At 46.7% G+C, this 24,757-nt stretch overlaps 1 protein-coding gene across 1 annotated transcript in view; it reads left to right on the plus strand.

Annotated features, from left to right (window-relative positions):
* Positions 1–24,757, plus strand: part of LOC147122140 (uncharacterized) — a 366,564-nt gene that overhangs the window by 283,419 nt on the left and 58,388 nt on the right. The window contains exon 18 of the mRNA XM_085982904.1: positions 23,412–23,613. Within this exon, the coding sequence (XP_085839030.1) occupies positions 23,412–23,613 (202 nt within the window). The remainder of the gene's footprint in view (positions 1–23,411; positions 23,614–24,757) is intronic.

The following is a 24,757-nucleotide window of genomic DNA, read 5'->3' on the forward strand; positions in this document are numbered from 1 at the left end:
GGCCTCAGCTATTCACAATCTATATCAATGATTTGGATGAGGTGACCAAAAGTAATATATCCATGTTTGCTGATGATACAAAGCTGGGTGGGAATGTAAGTTGTGAGGAGGATGCGAAGAGGCTTCAAGGGAATATAGACAGGCTAAGTGAGTGGGCAAGACATGGCAAATGGAATATAATGTGGAGAAATGTGAAGGTATACACTTTGGTAGGAAAGATAGAAAAGCAGGATATTATTCAGTGAGAGATTGGGAAATGTTGGTGTTCAGAGGGACCTGGGTGTCCTTGTACACGAATCACTGAAAGTTAACATGCAGGTACAGCAAGCAATTGGGAAAGCAAATGGTACGTATTTTATTAAAAGAGTAAAGACGTCTTACTGCAATTATATAGGGCCCTGGTGAGACCACAACTGGAGTATTGTGTACAGTTTTGGTCTCCTTATCTAAGGAAGGATATACTTGCCATAGAGGGAGTGCAACGAAGGTTCACCAGACTGATTCCTGGGATGGGGGGATTGTCCTCGGAGGAGCGATTGAGGAGACTAGGCCTATATTCTCTAGAGTTGAGAAGAATGAGAGGTGATCTCATTGAAACATGCAAAATTCTTACAGGGCTTGACAGGGTAGATGCAGGGAGGATGTTTCCCCTGGCTGGGGAGTCTAGAACCAGGGATCACAGTCTCAGAATAAGGGGTCGGCCATTTAGGACTGAGATGAGAAATTTCTTCACTCGGAGGGTGGTGAATATTTGGAATTCTCTAGCCAGAGGGCTGTGGAGGCTCAGTTGTTGAGTATATTCAAGACAGAGATAGATAGATTTTTGGATATCAAGGGATATGGGGCTAGTGCAGGAAAGTGGAGTTGAGGTAGAAGATCAGCCATGATCTTATTGAATGGCGGAGCAGGCACGAGGGGCCAAATGGCCTACTCCTGCTCCTATTTCTTATGTATGTTTAATTTCCTTCATGCTATTATGAAGTCACTTTCCAAGTTACATCATAACTGGGATTTTCTGCTCTAGAGCAGTCCCTGTGTTAACTTGGTGGGATGGGCTTTGTACCCACCCCGTAGATGCACTCCTCACCCAGGCAATTTTCTGGTGTCAGGCTAATTTGAATTTTTCTGTCAGGCTCCCAACAGGATTCATTCCTCCATCAAGGAACCCAGTGATGGGAAGGAGATAGCTGCTTCAGGCATCTGGAAATTTACTGAAATGTAGTCTGGACCATGGCCTCCAGGGCTGGCCAAAAAGAAAATCTTTTAAAATATCCCCCCTTGACGCATGCCGCCAATTACCGTGCAATTAATTGCATTAGAGGAGGTGCACCTTTAAATTTTAAGCCTCCCTTCTTCCTAATAGCAACTTGGACACCAGCCCGTTGTTTGGGCGCTACAGGTGCCAAATTGGGTCCAAAATGGTGTCCGAGCAGCACGCACACACTTCTGGTGCGGGCCGCGCTGGACGCCATCTTGGTTAGGGCGGCCATTAAGAGCGTGTACTGGAGGTATGGTGAGTAGGCAGATCATGATACCAATCAGTGTGCAACACTGGGTTGATGACCGCTTGCATTTTTGTTGTCTTCACTGGAGCTAACGCCCTCTCTTTACCTCGCACAGCTGAACATGTGTTCAGCAGCAGGAAAGGTCCCCCACCAACACTATTTAAAGGGATCATCAACAACTTTCAGGTAAATTGCTTTTTTATTTCTAGTGGCTCTGTGTAAGTTTGTGGAACTGTTTGGAGCTTTCTAGAGTTATTTAAAGTTGTTGAGGTGATGGAGTGGTGCTGCAAGTGGAGAAGGCCTTGCTTCTGACTTCAAAGGTTCTGGGCAGACCACTTGCTCCCAGTCATGAGTGCTCTAGTTGTCATCACTCTTGGCCTGCAGCATGACAGGGAGATGGAGCAGAGGCAGTAAAGAGGACAAGCTGCTCGCAGAGGGAGGATGAGGAGGGGCTCTCAGCAGGAAGCCTTATCCACCTAGTGTCTTCCGAGAACAATTCTCTTACCTCAACCTGAGCCAGGAGCAGTGTGTGAGGTGTCTGCACTTTACGAAGAAGGTGCTCAGAGAACTCTGCCACCTCTTGCAACCAGCCCTGCAGCCTCACTCCATCTTCGCACCGGGATCCTTCCAGGCTGGAGCAGACAACGTCTGTAACATCTCACAGTTCGCCGTCCACTGCTGCATAAGAGAGGTGACGGGCGCTCTTTATGTCAAGAGAGGGGATTTCATTGTCTTCTTACTAACCAGAGAGAAGCAGGCAGAGCGTGCACGTGGCTTTGCCAGGATAGCGGACCTCCCCATGGTGCAGGGCGCCATCGACTGCACGCACATGGCATTTCAGGCATCGTACCTAAATGCTGAGATGTACCGCAATGCAAAGGCTACCACTCATTGTGCGGTTGTTATGCGAGCATACTCTGCCCATCATGATGGTGAATTCCCAGTATCCTGGCAGCAGTCATACTTTTATTCTGCGCCAGTCCACTGCTCCCTCAGTCTTTGTGCCACCACGACAAACCAGAGGATGGCTACTGGGCGACAAGGGCTATTACTTGACCAACTGGCTCATGACTCCGCTCCACAACCCAACCACGCATGGCCAGCATGTGTACAATGAGAGCCATTATGCCACACGAAATGTCAGAGCAGAAGCAACGGTTCTGCTGCCCGGACCATTCTGGAGGAGCCCTTCATTACTCACCAGAGCGTATGTCCCGATTCGTGGTTGGTCTGCTGCATCCTCCACAACCTGGCCATCATGAGGGCACAGCCCTGGCCGCCAGCTCAGGAGGAAGCGAAAGGAAGGAGGTAACCCAATCAGCTCCTTTCTGGCCGGGATATCCGGGGCTGGCTAGTTACCCTTTAAACTACACAGAGTGTTAGTATCTGAGTTGGTGGCTGAGAGTGTGAAATCGAGTGACGGTGTTTCTTCTTCACTCTCCTCTCCCTCTTCATGTTGACCCACTGGGTGTCTAAACTGAGAAAGGCACAAGGGTAGGGTTGTGGTGGGGGGATGGGGAAGCAAAAGATGCATGCATACATCATGTGCAGATTATAAATCAGAAGCGATTGTGGGATGAAGGGGCAGTGGGATGTGAGAAGGAGGATAACTTATGAGGATACTGGCATCTTCTATTCTTTCAGCCACGACACTGGTCATGGTCTAAGCTGTGCCCCTGCCAAGAATGGCCAACACTGTCTCCTCCAAGGGGGTGATGTCATGCAGGCAAGCCTGTCCCCTGCCGGTTAATGTATGCTGGTGCCGGTTATGTGCCACCTTTTCCTGCAAGAGTGAATGTGGTGTAATGTGTTTGGGTGATGTGGCTGTCATGATTAAATAGTTGACAGCTGTGAGATGTGGGTGTCAGGCTTGCATCATTGGTAAGTGTGTGCGGGTGAGGTGAAGCTATGAATGTGAGGTGTGAGTCGTGTTTGGTAGAGATTGTTGGTAGGTGAGTGATGGGGATGAGCTGCATTGAGCGTTGTGTGAGACTAGTGGTGCAGATGGTGGGATATGGCATTTGAAGATGAATTCACTGACCTTGACCACTCGTGTGAGGTCATTAAACTTCTTCCTGCACCGAGTCCAGGTCCTTGGGGCTATACTGCTGGCATTTACCACAGTGGCTTCTGCTCCCACTGCAATCTGGTCTGTTGCCTGGAGGGCCTCCTGGCACCCTGTGAAACGAGTTGACCTCCTGGACCAAGGCCTCTAGTGCTGCAGCCAAAAACCTTGGAGCCCTTTCTCTGACCTGTTGAGCCATTATTCAGTCTTCTTTCTCACACTTGCCTCCACAACCACTTCCAGAAGCTGCTGCAGGTGGAATGCACCTCCCCTTTAAGAGATGCAGACTGCCTTAAAGCAGTGGAGGCTAGCTTTAATTGAAACTAGCCTCGCACGAACTTGGGCTGACCGCTACAAGCATAGAAATTAGCAAGTAGCACAAAGTTTGCATGCTGCCTGCAGTCCTCCAAACAGGCGCAGTTTGATAGTGCATCACCTTATCCAAGTTCTAGGCCCAGGAATCCTAGCACCCTGTGATGCAAATGACAGCAAAACATTGTTTAATCTATTCTCATTATTTTGATCTTTTGAGTACACCCAGCAATATAAGGGTAGAAGTATGTCCTGTCATTTCCAATCGAAAACCCCTGAAGTGACAGAAAACTGGCATAACGCTCTCCACTCCATTTTCTGCCTCTATCTGCTATGCTAGAGAATTGGTGTAACTCCAGTGAAAAATCCTAGCTCGTGTGTGGATTGCATCTACAATGAGTACTATCATTGAAACTGGTTTGCCCAAAATACTGTTGGTAAACTATTATGAACGCAATTCATTTAAGTAAGATAGCAAAATACTGCAGATGCTGGAAATCCGAAATAACAACAGAAAATGCTGGAAAAACTCAGCAGGCCAGGCAAGATCCGTGGAGAGAAATTAGAGTCGACGTTTCGGGTCTAACCCTTTTTCAAAACTGGAAAGGAAATGAAATAGATCGAAAGGCAGGGCTGGGAGAGAACAAAAGAAGTGAAGAGACATTAAGAGGTATTCAAAACAAGACGAGATGGTGATAGGACTAGTGGAGACAAAAGATGGCTCAGATTAGGTGTGAAATGTTCTGGCAGAATGAGAGACAGCTGCCATGTGGGAGAGAGGAAAAAAAGGAAAGGGGGGGGGAAACCAAAACAAAGGGGTGGATAAAAAATATAAGTAAAAACGTAATAGGGGCCGAGGTTATGATCTGAAATTGTTGAACTCAATATTGAGTCCGGAAGGCTGTAAAGTGCCTAATCGGAAGATGAGATGCTGTTCCTCGAGTTTACATTGAGCTTCTGCGGAACAATGCAAGAGGCCAAGGACGCTGAGGTCCGAGTGGGAATGGAGCAGTGAATTAAAATGACAGGCAACCGGAAGCTCGGGGTCACCCTTATGGACTGAACGGAGGTGTTCCGCAAAGCGGTCACCCAATCTGCGTTTGGTCTCCCCAATGTAGAGGAGACCGCATCGTGAGCAGCGAATACAGTATACTAGATTGCAAGAAGTACACGTAAATCGCTGTTTCACCTGGAAGGGGTGTTTGGGGCCCTGGACGGTGGGAAGGGGGGAGGTATAGGGGCAGGTGTTACATCTCCTGCGCTTGCACGGGAAGGTGCTGGGGGTGATAGGAGTGGACTAGGGTGTCTCGGAGGGAGCGGTCCCTACGGAATGCTGAAAGGGGAGGGGAAGATGCGTTTGGTGGTGGGATCACTTTGGAGGTAGCGGAAATGGCGGAGGATGATCCGTTGAATGTGGAGGCTGGTGGGGTAAAAGGTGAGGACAAGGGGAACCCTATCGTGGTTCGGGGAGGGAGGGGCAGAGGTGAGGGCAGAAGTGCGGGAGATAGAACGGACCCGGTCGAGGGCCGTGTCAACCACTGTAGAGGGGAATCCTCGGTTGAGGAAAAAGGAAGACATGTCGGAAGCACTGGTGTGGAAGGTGGCATCGTCGGAGCAGATGCGGCGGAGACGGAGAAACTGGGAGAATGGAATAGAGTCCTTACAGGAGGCGGGGTGGGAGGAAGTGTAGTCCAGGTAGCTGTGGGAGTCAGTGAGCTTGTCGTGAATATTGATCAATAACCTATCCCCAGAGATGGAGACGGAGAAGTCGAGGAAGGGAAGAGTCAGAGATGGACCATGTGAAGGTGAAGGAAGGGTGGAAATTGGAGGCAAAGTGAATGAAATTGTCCAGTTCAGGGCGAGAGCAGGAAACGGCACCGATACAGTCATCAATGTATCGGAAAAAGAGGTGAGGGAGGGGACCTGAGTAGGACTGGAACAGGCAGGCATAGCTAGGACCCATGCGGGTACCCATAGCAACACCTTTGATTTGGAGGAAATGAGTGGAGTTAAAGGAGAAGTTGTTCAATGTGAGAACAAGTTCAGCCAGGCGGAGGGGGGTAGTGGTGGATGGGGACTGGCCGGGCCTCTGTTCAAGGAAGAAGCAGAGCGCCCTCAGGCCATCCTGGTGGGGGATGGAGGTGTAGAGGGATTGTACGTCCATGGTGAAAAGGAAGCGGTTGGAGCCAGGAAACTGGAAACTTAGTGGCGGAGGGCGTCCGAAGAGTTGTGGATGTAGGTGGGAAGAGACTGGACAAGGGGAGAAAAGATAGGAAGAGATAAGTTCCGTGGGGCAAGAACAGGCTGAAACGATGGGTCTACCAGGGCAGTCCTGTTTGTGGATCTTGGGAAGGAGGTAGAAGCGGGCTGTGCGGGGTTGGGGAACTATGGGGTTGGTGGCCGCGGGGGGAAGATCTCCAGAGGAGATGAGGTCAGTGACCGTCTTGGAAACGGTGGTTTGATGTTCGGTAGTGGGGTCATGGTCCAGGTGGAGTAGGAGGAGGTGTTGGAGAGTTGGCGTTCAGCTTCCGCTAGGTAGAGGCTTTCGATCTATTTCATTTCCTTTCCAGTTTTGAAAAAGGGTTAGACCCGAAACGTCGACTCTAATTTCTCTCCATGGATGTTGCCTGGCCTGCTGAGTTTTTCCAGCATTTTCTGTTGTTATTTCATTTAAGTAAGGCTTTTTTTGTTTTTATCTGCATTTATTATGAATTAAAAAATATACTTATGGTTCTATGCATTCCTGAAATTCTACTTTATACAAACATAGAAGATGGGAGCAGGAGTAGGCCATTTGGCCCCTCGAGCCATTTAATGAGATCATGGCTGATTGTCCAAATTCATATCCCTTGATCCCTTTAGCCTTAAGAAATATATCTAACTCCTTCTTGAATATATTTAATGAATTGGCCTCAACTGCCTTGTGTGGTGGAGAATTCCACAGGTTCACCATTCTCTGGGTGAAGAAATTCCTCCTCATCTCAGTCGTAAATGGCTTACCCCTTATCCTTAGACTGTGACCCCTGGTTCTGGTCTCCCCCACCATCGGGAACATCCTTCCTGCATCTAGTCTGTCTAGTCCTGTTAGAATTTTATAAGTTTCAATGAGATCCCCTCTCATTCTTCTAAACTCTAGTGAATATAAGCCTAATCGACCCAATCTCTCCTCATACGTCATTCCTGCCATCCCAGGTATCAGTCTGGTGAATTTTCGCTGCACTCCCTCCATGGCAAGAACATCCTTCCTCAGATAAGGCGACCAAAACTGCACACAATACTCAAGGTGTGGTCTCACCAAGGCCCTGTACAACTGCAGCAAGACATCCTTGCTCCTGTACTCTAATCCTCTCGCTATGAATGCTAACATACCATTTGCCGCCTTGTGTATTTTGAACGTGTACTAGAATTGTCCCACATGGGATACCGTAGTGGTGATTTGCAATGCATTGAGTGAAGAAGCACATTGTAAATAAAATGGCCGTTAACTAAACTCTCCACCCCGGAGTCCTCCTTAATTGTTATATAGGTAAGGGTATAAAACCCCTTGAGACACAACAAAACTGGTGACGAGGACGACGGACTTGCGCATCACTTTGCACTGGAATCGGCGATGTTTAAAGTAAGAAGTTCCTGTCTTTTCTTAATGGCGTGCCCGCAGTTTAGTGCTGATGCAATCGCCTCGTAATGGTGGCAGTTCGTGTGTTACACAAATAAGAAGGGGGAGAGTAACGATACAGTGAAACGAAGTGGAGGAAAAGGACTGTAAAAAAAAATGTTTTAATTTTAAAATGGCTATGCTAACTGGAGCGTTTGGACCATTTGATGAAACGGCGGAGCAATGGAGTGCTTATACAGAGTGTTTCGGATTTTTCGTGACTGCAAATGGCATTAAAGATGACATGAAAGTGGAGAAGTTCCTCAGTCTGATCGGAGCAAAAACATTTGGCTTGTTACGGAGTTTGATGCACCCGGATAAGCCCGGCGCTAAGACATATGATCAGATTGTGGAAGTTTTGTAAACACATTTCGCACCCAAGCCGCTGCTGATTGCCGAGAGGTTCAGGTTTCACCAACGAAACCAAGGGGAGGGTGAGTCCATAGCCGAATATGTTGCAGTGCTAAAGAAGCTAACTGAGCATTGTGAATTTGGTGAAACTCTAAATGACACTGTCCGTGATAGGTTTGTGTGTGGGTTAAGATGTGAAGCAACACAGAAGCGCTTGCTAACAACTGACAAACTGACGCTTAAATCAGCAGTGGAGCTCGCTGTGTCTATGGAGTTAGCAGCTAAAGATACACAGCTGTTGGGGGCACTGCAACAATAGTGCACAGGGTAGCAGCTACACCGGATAAGCATGCAAGGGGCGCCAGAGAGTGTTACAGATGTGGAAGGTCAGGTCATCAGCCATCTGACTGCTGGTGTAAAGACCTGACCTGTCAGAAATGTGAAAAGAAAGGACACATTGAACGTGTGTGTAAAGGGCAAAGCAAACAATCCTACACAGAGACACACAAAAACAAACAAGGAAACACATCCAACTGGCGTTCTAAAAAGAAAAACCTACACATGGTGAAACAAGAACAGGAAGACAGTGACACAGACTCTGATGGGGAGCTGAATCTCCATGTGTTAACGTGAATGGAGGCTCATCAGGCTATGGAGTCACTACTACTAGAGGGAATACCGGTCAAAATGGAGCTGGATACAGGGGCCGCTGTCTCGTTCATTTCAGAGAAGCTATTCAAAGAAAAACTGAACCACCTATCACTGACGCCGGCCAAGCTCATCCTAAAGACCTACACTAGGGAAACAGTCCCAATGCTGGGTAAGACGGAGGTCAAGGTGGAGCTTAATGGACAAATGATGATGCTGCCAGTTTACGTGGTCAAGGGTGACTATCCATCCCTGATGGGCAGGCCATGGTTGGAGAAAATTCATCTGAATTGGAAAAAAGTGAATGCGGTGTCAGTCGAAGAGGCGGGGCTAGCGGCAGTGTTGACAAAGCATGCGGCTGTCTTTGACGGAGAATTGGGGAGTATGAAGGGGATTACGGTCAAACTCAAGGTGAAGCCTGACAGCCAGCCACGATTCCTGAAGGCCAGGAACGTTCCCTACGCCCTCAGACCAAAGGTGGAGGCTGACATGGAGCGTCTGGTCAAGATAGGGGTTCTGGTGCTGGTTTCGCACAGTGAGTGGGTCACGCCCGTGGCACCAGTGATGAAGAGTGACGGCGCGGTTCGCTTATGTGGAGATTTCAAAGTAACAGTGAATCCTGTGCTCTCAGCTGAACAGTACCCTCTCCCCATCATTGAAGATCTTTTCGCGGGTCTAGCAGGCGGTCAGAAGTTTAGCAAGATTGATCTATGCCAAGCCTACTTGCAGATGCATGTACAAGAGGACTCACAGAAGTACCTCACCATCACCACCCACAAGGGCCTCTACAGGTACTGCCGCCTACCCTTTGGTATAACGTCGGTACCAGCATTGTTTGAGCAGGCTATGGACCAGATCTTAAGCGGCATTCCAGGGGTACAATGTTATCTCGACGATATACTTGTCACAGGAAAGGACGACAACGAGCATCTGCAGAACTTGACGAAGACACTGGGAAGACTTGAAGAATATGGCTTACGCGTTCGCAAGGACAAATGCGAATTTTTCAAGCCAGCAGTGGAGTACCTAGGCCATGTCATCGACGCGGACGGCCTACACACAGCACCGTCGAAAGTGAAAGCCATTGCCGACGCTCCTGCACCTACAAATGTAGGCCAGCTGCGGTCATTCTTAGGTCTCCTGAACTATTATGGAAAGTTTATTCCACAGCTGGCATCACTGTTGAAGCCATTACATGAGTTGCTGTGTCAGGCCTGGGCGTGGACGAAGGAGTGCGAAGCTGCATTCAAGAAAGCCAAAGCAGCTTTGACTGACCCCAGAGTGTTGACGCACTTTGACCCGTCGTTGCAGATTCAGCTGGCCTGTGACGCGTCGCCTTATGGCGTCGGCGCGGTCGTGTCCCACATCTTTCCCTCAGGCGAAGAGAAGCCGATTGCATTCGCGTCAAGGTCCCTGAGCAAGGCGGAGGTGAAATACCCGCAGATCGAAAAAGAGGCTTTGGGCATCATCTTTGGAATCAAAAAGTTCCATCACTACTTGTTTGGAAGGAAATTCACCTTGCTGATGGATCATCGTCCTCTGACATCGATCTTTGGTCCACACACAGGAATACCCTCCCTGGCAGCGTGCAGGATGCAGCGCTGGGCGCTGATGTTAAGCGCTCACAATTACAACATCAAATACCGGAGGTCAGCAGCACATGGCAATGCGGACGGATTGTCATGACTTCCGCTGCCTGTGCCCTCTGAAGGCTGTGAGCAGAGATTTCCTACTTTGACATGGTGAGAAATGCCCCTGTCACGGCCCGGCAGGTCAAGAAAGAGACCAGAGTTGACCCTACGCTATCCAAGGTGCTGGATCGGGTGATGCGAGGAGACAGATAAGAACATAAGAAGTAGGAGCAGGAATAAGCCATACGGCCCCTCGGGCCTGCTCCGCCATTCAATAGGATCATGGCTGATCCGAATCTAGACTCACGTCCACTTCCCTGCCCTCTCCCCGTAACCCCTAATTCCCTTATCTGCTAGGAAAATGTCTATCTCCATTTTAAATTTATTTAATGTTGCAGCTTCCGCAGCTCTCTGGGGTAGCAAATTCCATAGATTTACTACCCTCTGAGTGAAGAAGTTGCTCCTCATCTCAGTTTTGAAAGGGCAGCCCCTTATTCTTAGATTATGCCCCCTAGTTCTAGTCTCACCCATCAGTGGAAACATCCTCACCGCACCCACCCGATCAAGCCCCCTCACAATCTTATATGTTTCGATAAGATCGCCTCTCATTCTTCTGAACTCCAATGAGTAGAGTCCCAACCTACTCAACCTTTCCTCATACGTCAACCCCCTCATCTCCGGAATCAACCTTCTCTGAACCGCCTCGAGAGCAAGTATATCTTTTCTTAAATATGGAAACCAAAACTGCACGCAGTATTCCAGGTGTGGCCTCACCAATACCCTGTATAACTGCAGCAAGACTTCCCTGTTTTTATACTCCATCCCCCTCGCAATAAAAGCCAAGATTCCATTGGCCTTCCTGATCACCTGCTGCACCTGCATACTAACTTTTTGTGTTTCATGCACCAGGACCCCCAGATCCCTTTGTACTGCAGCACTTTGCAGTTTCTCTCCATTTAGATAATAACTTGCTCTTTGATTTTTTTCTGCCAAAGTGCATAACCTCACACTTTCCAACATTATATTGCATCTGCCAAATCTCTGCCCACTCACTTAGCCTGTCTATGTCCTTTTGCAGGTTTTTTATGTCCTCCTCACTCACTGCTTTCCCTCCCATCTTTGTATCGTCGGCAAACTTGGATATGTTGCACTCGGTCCCTTCCTCCAAATCGTTAATATAGATTGTAAAGAGTTGGGGTCCCAGCACTGACCCCTGCGGAACACCACTAGTTACTGATTGCCAGCCCGAGAACGAACCATTTATCCCAACTCTTTGTTTCCTGTTAGATAGCCAATCTTCCACCCATGCCAGTGTATTACCCCTAATCCCGTGATTTTTTATCTTGATCAGTAATCTTTTGTGTGGAACCTTGTCAAATGCCTTTTGGAAGTCCAAATACACTACATCCACTGGTTCCCCTTTATCCACCCTGTATGTTACATCCTCAAAGAATTCGAGCAAATTTGTCAAACATGACTTCCCCTTCTTAAAACCATGCTGACTCTGTCCTATTAAATTATGTTTATCCAAATGCTCTGTTACTGTTTCCTTAATAATGGACTCCAACATTTTGCCAACCACAGATGTTAGGCTAACTGGTCTATAGCTTCCAGCTTTTTGTCTAATTCCCTTAAATAAGGGTGTTACATTAGCAGTTTTCCAATCTGCCGGGACCTTTCCTGAGTCCAGGGAGTTCTGGAAAATAATCATCAATGCATCCACAATCCCTACCGCCACTTCTCTCAAGACCCTAGGATGTAGGCCATCAGGTCCGGGGGATATATCCGCCTTAAGTCCCATTATTTTACTGAGTACCATCTCCTTCGTGATTTTAATCGTGTTTAGCTCCTCCCGCCCCCCCACCCCCCATTGCCCCCTGTTTGTCCAGTGTTGGGATATTTTTAGTGTCCTCTACTGTAAAGACTGATACAAAATATTTGTTCAACGTCTTTGCCATCTCCATGTTCCCCACCACTAGTTTCCCGGTCCCATCCTCTAAGGGACCAATGTTCACTTTAGCCACCCTTTTTCTTTTTATATAGCTGTAGAAACTCTTGCTATCTGTTTTTATATTTTTTGCTAGTTTACTTTCATAATCTATCTTCCCTTTCTTAATTAATCCTTTAGTTACTGTTTGCTGGCTTTTAAATGCTTCCCAATCTTCTATCCTCCCACTAGATTTGGCTACTTTATATGCCCTTGTTTTCAGTCGGATACTATCCTTTATTACTTTACTAAGCCACGGATGGCTGTCTTTTCTTTTATTCCCCTTTTTCCTCAGTGGAATATATTTATCTTGAAAGATGTGAAATATCTCCTTGAATGTAGACCACTGCTCTTGTACTTACGTCTTACACTTTAATCTGTTTTCCCAGTCCACTTTAGTCAATTCTACTGTCATACCTTCATAGTCTCCTTTATTTAAGCTCAGTACGCTGGTTTGAGATCCAACTCTCATCCTCAAACTGAATTTGGAATTCAACCATATTATGGTCACTCATTCCAAGGGGATCCTTTACCAGGACATTTTTTTATTAATCCTGTCTCATTACACAGGACCAGATCTAAGATTGCCTGCCCCCTGGTTGGTTCAGTTACATACTGCTCAAGGAACCCGTCCCTAATACACTCTTGAACTCTTCCTCAAGGCTGCCATGCCCAATTTGATTAGTCCAGTCAATATGAAAGTTAAAATCCCCCATGATTATAGATGTTCCCTTATTACAAGCCCCAACTATTTCCTGATTTATACTCCGACCAACAAAGTTGCAACTGTTAGGAGGCCTATAGATTACGCCCACTAGTGACTTTTTCCCCTTATTATTCCTTATCTCCACCCAAACTATTTCACTATCCTGATCCTTTGACCCAATATCATTTCTGACTATTGCAGTGATTCCATCTTTGATTAACATAGCAACCCCACCTCCCTTTCCTTCCTGTCTGTCCTTCCTAATTGTCAAATACCCTTGTATGTTTAGTTCCCAGTCATGATTATCTTGCAGCCATGTTTCCATAATGGCCACCAGATCATACCCATGTGTAGTTATTTGTACCGTCAACTCGTCAATTTTGTTACGAATGCTGCGTGCATTCAGATAAAGAACTTTCAAATATGTTTTCTGACAATTTATTCCTGCTTTTACCCCTTTTACTGCCTTACCTTTATCATTATATACATTCTGTCCCTTCTTGACATGCTCTGGTTTTTAATTCCCCCACTGCTACCTTGCTCTATTGCCTTCTCCACTGTCATTTTTATTTTTCGCTCTCTTAAAACCTCCCCCCCACTAATTAGTTTAAAGCCCTCTCTACAGCCCTAGTTATTCGATTCGACTCTAGTCCCAGCACTGGCCAAGTGAAGTCCATCCCAACGGAACAGCTCTCTCCTGTCCCAGTACTGATGCCAGTGTCCCAGGAAGCAAAACCCATTTCTCCCACACCAGTCTTTGAGCCACGCATTTAACTCTCTAATTTTATTTACCCCAGCCAAATTTGCACGTGGCTCAGGTAGTAATCCAGAGATTATTACCCTTGTGGTTCTGCTTTTTAATTTGGCCCCTAGCTGCTCAAACTCCCTCAGCAGAACCTCCTTCCTTGTCCTATCTATGTCGTTGGTACCAACATGGACCACGACAACTGGATCCTCCCCCTCCCACTCCAACTTTCTCTCCAGCCCAGAGGAGATGTCCTTAACCCTGGCACCGGGCAGGCAACACAGCCTTCGGGACTCTCGCTCTCGGCTGCAAAGAACTCTATCTATCCCCCTAACGATACTATCCCCTACCACTACAACATTTCTTTTATCTCCCCCCACTTGAATGGCCCCCCACTCCACGGTGCTGTGGCCGGGTTGCTCTTCCTCCCCGCAGTCCCCGTTCCCATCCTCACAGGGAGTAAGAGCCTCAAACCTGTTGGACAAGAACAAGGGCTGCGGCTCCTCCAACACTATCTCCTGGATCCCCGTACCTGCCTCACTTCTAGTCACACCATCCTGACCCTGGCCACGGACTACATCTGAATTAATTAATCTAATTGGTGTGACTACCTCGTGATACACAGAGTCCAGGTAACTCTCCCCCTTCCTGATGTGTCTCAGTGTTTGAAGCTCGGACTCCAGCTCTTCAACACGGAGCCGAAATTCCTCGAGCAGCCAACACTTACTGCAAATGTGATCACCGTGAGCATCAATGGTGTCCACCAGCTCCCACATATTGCAGCAGCAACACATCACCTGATCTCCCATTCTAAGTAATTAATTAAATTTATTAATATTATTCTTAAATACCCTCTGCCCCGATTCTAGATGATGAATATCGCACCTTAGAAACTATAAACCACAGAGTTTAAGCTTAAAGAAGAGAAATACTCACCAACCAATCGCTTACCCGCTTTCTGGTGATGTCACACTTGTATTACTTTTTACCTCTCTCCTTCCCTCTGAGGTCCGAGACTGGAGATTGGTACGCCTTACCTGGGTCTCTGGAGCCTTTATGCAGCCGCTCAACCCACAATTCCTGCCGATTCTCGCACTGAGGCCTTACCTGGGTCTCTGAAGCCTTTATACAGCCGCTCAGCCCGCGATTCCCCCCGATTCTCGCACCACCTGAGCTCCTACCTTACCTGTCAAGAGGGAAGGAGTTGTCTGTCACGTCAGGATGCCTCCTTTGGGGCATGCGAGTGATCATACCACCAAAGCTGCGGAAACATGTCCTCAACGAGCTGCACTCAGGACATTGTGGTATTGTCCAGATGAAGGAGCTGGCACGAAGCTACTTCTGGTGGCCCGGTCTGGATCATGAAATTGAAGTTGAAGCGAAATCATGCGAGACAACCAGGGATACGCCAAGAGCAGCGCCACTGCATCCATGGGAATGGCCAGCGACACTGTGGCAATGGATCCATCTGGACTTCGCGGGACCAGTGGAAGGAACGATGTTCCTGTTCACGGTGGGCTCCCATTCCAAATGGCTGGAGTTTGCAGTAATGTCCACTACCACTACGGAGAAAACCATCGAGACTCTGAGAGAGATGTTCGGGCGATTTGGTCTGCCGGAGCAGATCGTAACCGACAATGGAACACAGTTCACATCCCAGGAGATGGAGGAGTTCCTCAAGAGCAATGGAATCCAGCACACGTTCTCCGCGCCTTATCATCCATCCACGAATGGATTGGCGGAGAGATTTGTCAGAACGCTGAAACGCGCGTTGAAAGCTGCAAGAAGTGATGTTCCTCTAAAGCAGCACCTGAATGCTTTCTTGCTGAAATACCGAAACACGCCTCATGCTACGACTGGAGCATCTCCTGCTTACATACTCATGGGAAGGCAGCTATGGACACGCCTTGACCTGCTGAGGCCAACAGCCACAGAAGCAGTGGTGCACGCCAATCAGCAGGATCAGGTCAGCAGACGTGCTCAGAGGTCCAAAGAACGACACTTTGTGGTGGGGTGCAAAGTCCTCGCGCGTAACTACACCACCCCGGAGCGGTGGGTCCCGGCTACGGTCATTCAAAAGACGGGCCCCGTTTCATACCGAGTCCGCACCGGAGACGACCGAACATGGAGACGGCATGTAGACCAGTTACTGCCAAGACAGTCGCCACAGGTAACCCAAGAAACAGAGGATCAAGGACATACTGGGGGCTCCAGCAGGAACTGGTCGTCTGACCCTGAGACGGTGGAACCATCCACTCTTGTGCCACCGAGGGAGGAAGCCACGCCTGCAGGGTCACGGGAGAGCCAGCCAGAGCCTGCTCCTGAGACTAGGCGTTACCCCCCAAAGAGAAAGGCAGCCTCCAGAGCGCCTTAGTTACAGTTAGTGCTAACCTGTGTGCATGGGGCAGAATAATCCCCAGGGTTAGCGGAATGTAGAGGCAGTCTACCCTCTCTTCCAAAGTTATAGTCATTTTCAGTTATTCTGTTTCGTGGACATTCTATTTTAAGGGGGAGGAAATATGTTGTGTATTTTGAATGTGTATTAGAATTGTCCCACATGGGATACCGTAGTGGTGATTTGCAATGCACTATGGGAAATGTAGTGCATTGAGTGCAGAAGCACTTTGTAAATAAAATGGCCGTTAACTAAACTCTCCACCCTGGAGTCCTCCTTAATTGTTATATAGGCAAGGGTATAAAACCCCTTGAAACACAACACTTTTTAACCGCCTGCTGCACTTGCATGCTTACCTTCAGCGACTGGTGCACAAGGACACCCAGGTCTCATTGCACTTCCCCTTTTCCCAATCTATTGCCGTTCAGATAATCATCTGTCTTCCTGTTTTTGCCACCACAGTGGATAACCTCGCATTTATCCACATTATACTGCATTTGCCATGCATCTGCCCAATCACCCAACCTGTCCAAATCATGCTGGAGTTTCTCTGCATCCTCCTCATAGCACACACACCCACCCAGCTTTGTGTCGTCTGCAAACTTGGAGATATTACATCTCGTTCCCTCGTCTAGATCATTCATATATATTGTGAATAGCTGGGGTCCTTGCACCGGTCCCTGCGGTACCCCACTAGTCACTGCCAGCCACTCAGAAAAAGACCCGTTTATTCCAACTCTTTGCTTCCTGTCTGCCAACCAGTTCTCCATCCAAGACAGTACTTTACCCCCAATCCCATGTGCTTTAACTTTGCATGCTAATCTCTTATGCTGGACCTTATAGAAAGCCTTCTGAAAGTCCAAATACACCACATCCACTGGTTCTCCCTTAGCTATTCTACCAGTTACATCTTTAAAAAATTCCAGTAGATTAGTCAAGCATGATTTACCTTTTGTAAATCCATGTTGACTTTGTCCGATCCTGTCACTGTTTTCCAAGTGCACTGTTATTACATCTTTTGTAATGGACTCTAGCATTTTCCCCACTACCGATGTCAGGCTTACCGGTCTATAATTCCCCGTTTTCGCTCTACCACCTTTTTTAAATAGCGGGGTTGCATTAGCTATCCTCCAATCCATGGGAACTGTTCCAGAGTCTATAGAATTTTGGAAGATGACCAGCAATGCATCTACTATTTCTAGGGCCACTTCCTTAAGTACCCTAGGATGTAGATTATCAGGCCCTGGGGATTTATCGGCCTTCAATCCTGTCAATTTCCCTAACACCATTTCCCTACAAATACTGATTTCATTCAATTCCTGTCATTAGACCCTATGTTCCCCGACATCTCTGGGAGGCTATTTGTGTCCTCCTTTGTGAAGACAGAACCAAAGTATGTATTTAATTGGTCTGCCATTTTTTTGTTCCCCATTATAAATTCCCCTGGTTCTGACTGCAAGGGACCTACGCTTGACTTCACCGATCTTTTTCTCTTCACATTTCTACAGAAGCTTTTACAGTCAGTTTTTATGTTCTCTGCAAGCTTACTCTCATAATCTATTTTCCCCCTCTTAATTAATCCCTTCGTCCTCTTTTGCTGAATCCTAAACTGCTCCCAATCCTCAGGTTTGCTGTGTTTTCTGGCCAATTTATATGTCCTCTCCTTGGATCTTATGCTATCCCTAATTTCCCTTGTTAGCCACGGTTGAGTCACCTTTTTTGTTTTATTTTTATGCCAAACAGGGATGAACAAATTCTGTAGTTCATCCATGCAATCTTTAAATGTTTGCCATTGCCTATCCACCGTCAACCCTTTAAGTAATGTTCCCCAATCCATCCTAGCCAACTCGTGCCTCATACCATCGTAGCTTCCTTTATTTAAATTCAGGACCCTAGTCTCTGAGTCAACTACTTCACTCTCCATTTTAACGAAGAATTCTATCATATTATGATCGCTCCTCCCCAAGGGGCCTCGCACAACAAGATTGCTAATTAATCCTTTCTCATTACATAATACCCAGTCTAAGATGGCCTGATCTCTAGTTGGTTCCTCGACATCTTGGTCCAGGAAACCATCTCTAGGAATTCCTCCTCCACAGTATTGTTACTAATTTGGTTAGCCCAATCTATATGTAGATTAAAGTCACCGATGATAACTGCTGTGCCCTTATTGCACACATCTCTAATTTCCCATTTAATGCCATCCCCGACCTCAGCATTACTGTTTGGGAGTCTGTATACAACTCCCACTAATGTTTTCTGCCCCTTGGTATTTCTCAGTTCTACCCATACAGATTCCACATCATCAGAGCTAATATCCTTCCTTACTATTGTGTTACTCTCCTCTTTAACCAGCAATGCTACCCCACCTCCTTTTCCTTTTTTCCTGTCCTTCCTCAATATTGAATACCCCTGGATGTTGAATTCCCAGTCTTGGTCGCCCTGGCGCCATGTCTCCGTAATCCCAGTTATATCATATCCATTTACATCTATTTGCGCAGCTAATTCATCCACCTTATTATGAATGCTCCTCGCATTAAGACACAAAGCCTTCAGGCTTGATTTTTTAGCACTCTTAATCCTTTTAGAATTATTATTTACTGTGGCCCTGTTTGATTTACACCCTTGATTTCTTTGCCTTCCACTTTTGCTTTCTCCTTCCTGTCTTTTGTTTCTATCCTTGCTTCCCTTTCCTCTGTCTCCCTGCACAGGTTCCCAACCCCCTGCCATTTTAGTTTAAACCTTCCCCAACAGCACTAGCAAACACTCCCCCTACGACATCGGTTCCGGTCCCACCCAAGTGCAAACCGTCCAGTTTGTACTGGTCCCACCTCCCCCAGAACCTGTTCCAATGTCCCAGGAATTTGAATCCCTCCCCCTTGCACCATTCCTCTAGCCACGTATTCATCTGAAATAGCCTTCTATTTCTACTCTGACTATTACGTGGCACTGGTAGCAATCCTGAGATTACTACCTTTGAGGTCCTATTTTTTAATTTACCTCCTAACTCCCTATATTCAGCTTTTAGGATCTCATCCCGTTTTTTACCTATATCGTTGGTACCTATATGCACCACGACAACTGGCTGTTCACCCTCTCGCTCCAGAATGCCCTGCAGCCGCCCCGAGACATCCTTGACCCTTGCACCAGGGAGGCAACATACCATCCTGGAGTCTTGTTTGCGGCCGCAGAAATGCCAGCTATTCCCCTTACAATAGAATCCCGTATCACTTTTGCTCTCCCTTTCTTTCTCCTCTTGTCCTTTGCAGCAGGACCACCCATGGTGCCAGGAAGTTGGCTGCTGCTGCCTTCCCCCGATAAGCCATCTCCCTCAACAATATCCAAAGTGGTATATCTGTTTGAAAGGGGGATGGCCACAGGGGACCCCTGGACTACCTGCCTGCGCCTACTACTCTGCCTGGTGGTCACCCATTCCCTTCCTGCCTGTGCAGCCTTTATCTGCGGTGTGACCAACTCCCTAAACGTGCTATCCACGATGTCCTCAGCATCGCGACTGCTCCAGTATGTATCCATTCGCAGCTCCAGCGCCGAAATGCGGTCTGTCAGTAGCTGCAGCTGGATACACTTCCCGCACACATGGTCATCAGGGACAGTGTCCCTGATTTCCCACATAGTGCAGGAGGAGCATGCCACGGGGCCAAGCTGTGCTGCCATGACTTACCCTTTAATTAATTCAAATTAAATTAAATCATATCAATACCACTAATTACACTACAATTAAATGATATACTCAAGGGCCCTTGTTTACTAACACTCCCCGCTACACAACAGAGACCCTAGAAACTATAAAACACAAAAATTAAGTTTGGAATAAAGGGAGAAATACCCACCAACCAATCACTTACCTGCTTCCTGGTGACGTCACACTTCGATTACTTTTTCCTTCTCGCTGTTGCCGCCGGTGACTCTGGGCCGCTCTCTCTCTCCCCGCTCCTTAACTCCTCGGTCTCCGCGCTCAGTCTCCTCCCAGGGCTACTCTCGCTGCTGCCGCTGGTGAGTCTGGACTGCTCTCTCTCCCCCCCACTCCTTAAATCTTCGGTTCTGCGCTCAGTCTCCACCCAGGGCCGCTCTCGCTGCTGCCGCCGGTGAGTCTATAACACTAATTTTTAAACGTTTGTGGGAACGAAACCTCCCTGTACTTCAAACTGGAATGGTACGTACTTGAAAAGTATTTAAAGGATTATAACCCTGTTGAAAGTAAAAATGCTTTTCATTCTATATAGGTATTGTTAAGCTAAAAGAATTTACATAGGTAATCCGTGTTCTTATTAATAAGGCAGACTTACTTATTCAATCTCGGACCTCGTCTTTTTCCAAACACATGCAGCTCCAAAACAATGATAGTCCTGAACATCTGTGGACCCTGCAGCTCATTGCCAACATGTCAACCAGGAGTGCAGCTGAGGGGGTGGAAAATCAGCCAGCACCCAGAGTTGCTTGGAACCACCCCAAACTTGGCCCGTGACTTCAGAAGGGGTAAAACCAGAGTGTGGTCTCTGTAACACAAAGTAACCTGGACCCTGGGATGAATTCACATCAGAAACAAAGGTGGGGCCCATCTAGGTCGTGACCTGCACCAAAAATGATGGTAGCAGTAACCTCTTCTATCAAATGCCCAATGGCGCCGCCAGTTAAAAAAGCAGCTAGCCAGCACTGCTTTTCCCTCCTACTCCTCTGGCAGGCACTCAAGATGCACCTATAGTGACACTGGTGTCCACTTTAGTTATTTAAATAAGATGACCTAACCCTGACCCTGACCCAGATACTGCATCCACTCCACTGCACTTTTGCCAGCAGAGCAGGCCCATTCATTTTCAGGGCCAAGAATTTTAACAAACCACTGAAGGTTTAGTTCCAACCAGAGAAAAGTCAAGTATAAGTGTGCATCTTTTTACAGCTGACATTTTTAATGCTTCCTTTGCATAGTAAGTGTTGCAATTTTTGTGACGCCCAGCAGAAAATCAAATTGAACTATTCCAGCTGCCTTGGCTCTGTTTTAATAATACTTTGCTTTTCAATTTGCATAGGTAATCTGAAGCTGAGACCTTTTATCATAAATTAGATTTTTTTGTAACTATTTAAGTAGTTTAGATAAGTATATTCTATGCACTTGCTTTTATAGAGTAAGATAGACGTTTGAGGTAATTTTCCAACTTCTCACTCCCAGCAGGTGAGGCTCCTCCCAGAATGCGAAGTCAGAAAATTAGCCTTTTACTGTATTCTTGTTTAGATCAGGTCTTTTTCCATCCACATATGCATTTAGCTTGAAATTGCCTTAGGGTTCATGCGCACTCCTAGTGTAAATTCCCTGGAGTGCAGCATAGGGGCAGAAAAATTGGGCAAGACCCAGAAATTTTGGGTCTCTATCCAGGCTCTAAGTTTGTGATGGAGCCCAAACATGGGCAAAAGATGTCGGAGAAGGCGGGCCTGGGTGTGCGCATTCTCCCATCAGAATTTCCTCAGTTATCACCTCCATACCACCCAGTGATCTGAATGCTGGGAAAACCCCAACATAAAGGTTTCTGTAGGTGCAGAAGAAGGAAGATCCTAGAATTGACTTTGCCATATCTTTTGATTGGCGTTCTTCTAAAGGGAGAGTCAATCACTTTCACAGCTGCACATTTGGAGGGAATCCGCCAGCGCCGTGCTAGCCCCCTCCTCCCCCCCCCCCCCCCACCCCCAAAGGTGGCTATTTGGGACCATATTGTACAGCACAGAAGGAGGCCATCCAAAACTAATCCCACTGTCTCTGTCTCCCTGTAGTCCAGTACCTTCCCTTGCTTGAAATACTTATTCAGTTTTAACAGAAGCAATGGTCTCTGCCTCAACCATTCCCTGTGGCGAGGCATTCCATTTGTCAACAACCCTCTGTAAAGATTTTTTTCCTATCTCTCTCGTCTCTCAGTAATAAATCTTAATTGTTGAGCCATTGTTACTAAGTCCACAAACAGGAAATTGTTTTTCCCTATTCACTTTATCAAAGCTCTTGATAATTTTAGAAACCTCTATTAAATTTCCTATTAGCCTTCTCTCCTACAGTGTAAATAGTCCCAGTATCTGAAGCCTCTGGCATCACCTTGGTGAATCTGCATTGAATGCTCTTCAATGTCCTTTCTATAACGGGGCGCCCAAAATTGTACACATTGCCCTAAATGCTGCTCAACCAATGTCTTGCATTATTCATCATTTACTTCTTTATTCTTGTACTCTATGCTGTTACTTTTAAAACCCAAATTGTTGTGCTCTTACTTTTAAACCCCAAATTGTTGCTGGTCATTTATATGCCTTTACCTGTACACTGACCTTCAGAGAATTATTTATTTGAACCCCTAAGGCTCTGTTCATCCACACTATTCAATGGTCTAGAAATTTGTCCAGGCGAGCTTTTACGTGCCAACTGAGCGCATGGAACGATCCCTGTGCCCAAACACTGAGGCCCGAGGGTTGCAAGAAATTGGCATCATCTAAATAATCACGGCAAGCTGCCAGTGCCTGTCGCACCTCCACAGGCAACTCGCCCGACTAAACAAAACAATTTTGTTCCTGGCCGACAGCGCCCCCCCCCTCCACCAGGTAAGTCCCGGGAGATGGGGGAGGACAATGGCAGGGGTGGGGAGGATTCGATTGTGGCTATCCGGAGTAATGTGGAACCAGAAGGGACACTCCTTTTCCTGGCTCCGGATCAATTTAAACATAAGTAATTAAACTTACTTTTTCGGTGGCGGCCACTGTTTAGGGCGTACCCATGTCTAGAAAACCTGAGTGGTGCAGACCTGACACATGCTCTGTTGAGGGCAGCCCAGTTTCTTGGAGTGGACCCAAAACAGGTTAGGCTCCTCATTAGCATATGCAAGAGGTTGGACATTTTTCAGGCGTCCTTGAGGCGCAGGATGTTGGTCACTCAGATTGGGCCTTGTTGCATCCATTTTGCACCCATAAAATGGATGCAACTAGATCCAATTTCTACCCAGTGTCTTTCTATTGATTGTAATCTCCCATTCTCTGTTTTTCCTGCTGCCACCTCTCTCACCCAAGAACACACACAAGATACAACCATAAAAGTGCAGGTACCCATACAAATGAACTGAATGTGGATAATCTGATGGGGTCAGGAGCAGAGGTCAGCAGCACCTGCTCCACTGCACTTACAGTGGCAGACCAGGCCTCAGGCTTTTGGGCTCTTGAACTTCACCATAAATGCCTATTGATATTCCTAGCTAGGTGGAAAATAATTTGAAGCTCTCTCAATAAATACACTGGCAGTTTGAAGAATCAAGGGTATTTGAGCAGCCAGAGAAGACAGTTTTCCAGAGAATGAATATTATAATGCTAAGTAATTATAATGTTCTTGTTAGCACTTCTAAACTTTGTTATCAAATCTTATTGGCAGGATGATCAGAAAAAAACTGTTTCTCAGCTGGAACCAACAGCAAAAAATGTTAGATTTCAAGTTGAAGCAGTGCGATATAACTTTGACAATCCAGATGTTCCTCATGACAAAGACCCAAGTGACGGAGAAATTAAGCTGTCAGAAAAGTACTCCTCGTTTAATATCCATCAAGATCTCCCCAAAAAACCAACCATGCCTACAGGTAACTAATGAAATTAAAAATGCTTAGGCTGGTGTTTCATATGCAAAACACAAAGGCACTTGAAGGTGATATAGCAATAGTCCATCCCAGCGTGCTGCGGCTACAGCAAAAGTATTATAGCCCTGGTAATCAATTTCTCATGGTTAGATAAGACACAGTTTCACTCCTATGATCCTCCACATACCAGATATCAGCTCGGCTATTCCAGAGGTGCTGTGTAGGCCAAGTGCTTTCCCACTGGGAAAAAAAAACAAATCACAGGGACAGTCACTCAAAACAACTTTCACATTTATTTGTGGATGGCTTCAAACTGACATTTAGGGATGCCTTGAAACACCTCATCCATCTGCTGTCTCAGTGGGGAAAAATGCTTTGTGAGGAAAACCAAGAAAGGGGAAAGGACAAAAATATTTTTAAAAATATGGCCAGGGTAACTGCACCACGAAGTGTGGCACTCTTCCATACAGACCAGAAAGATGATTGATCTGGTTTGATCTCTACTCACTAGTGAGTTGGTAGAGTTTAGTGTCAAGGGAGCACGCTACAGCTGGTATCAATGTTCCCAGGCTAGGGTGAGAAAATAAATCAGTTTCTGTTCCAGTGATTCCCTCCCCCATTCGAAATGCACATGTGTTAATGACAGATGGGGACAAGTTTGGGCTGTTTCTACACACAGGTGTGAATTGCCTACCAGTACTAGATTCAAAATTAGCCTGCCATTATCACAGCACTAATACTCCTAGATTAAAGTGATAGAGAAACCCATGTTTGAAAAACATAGAATAATAATCATGGGGGATTTCAACTACCCCGATATTAATTGGACAGAAGAGGTAGGTAAAGGGGATAAGAGAATGGAGTTCCTACAGTGTTTACAGAACTCCTTTCTAACCTAATATGTAAAAAGTCCAACAAGGGAGGATTCGCTATTGGATCTAGTAATGGGGAATGAGCCAGAGCAGATAAGAGAAGTAAAAGTAGGAGACCATATCGGCAATAGTGACCACAATATAATACGCTTTAAGATGATAATAGAGAAGGACATAAGTATGACAAAAACCAGGTTAATAGATTGGAGAAAAGCTGATTTTGAGGGGCCGAGAATAGAACTTGGGAAGATAAAATGGGCAACAATATTGGTGAA

The sequence above is a fragment of the Somniosus microcephalus genome, chromosome 3 (genome assembly GCF_052327205.1).
Source record: "Somniosus microcephalus isolate GS21.2 chromosome 3, FLI_Smic_1.0, whole genome shotgun sequence".
In the NCBI taxonomy this organism is placed as follows: domain Eukaryota; kingdom Metazoa; phylum Chordata; class Chondrichthyes; order Squaliformes; family Somniosidae; genus Somniosus; species Somniosus microcephalus.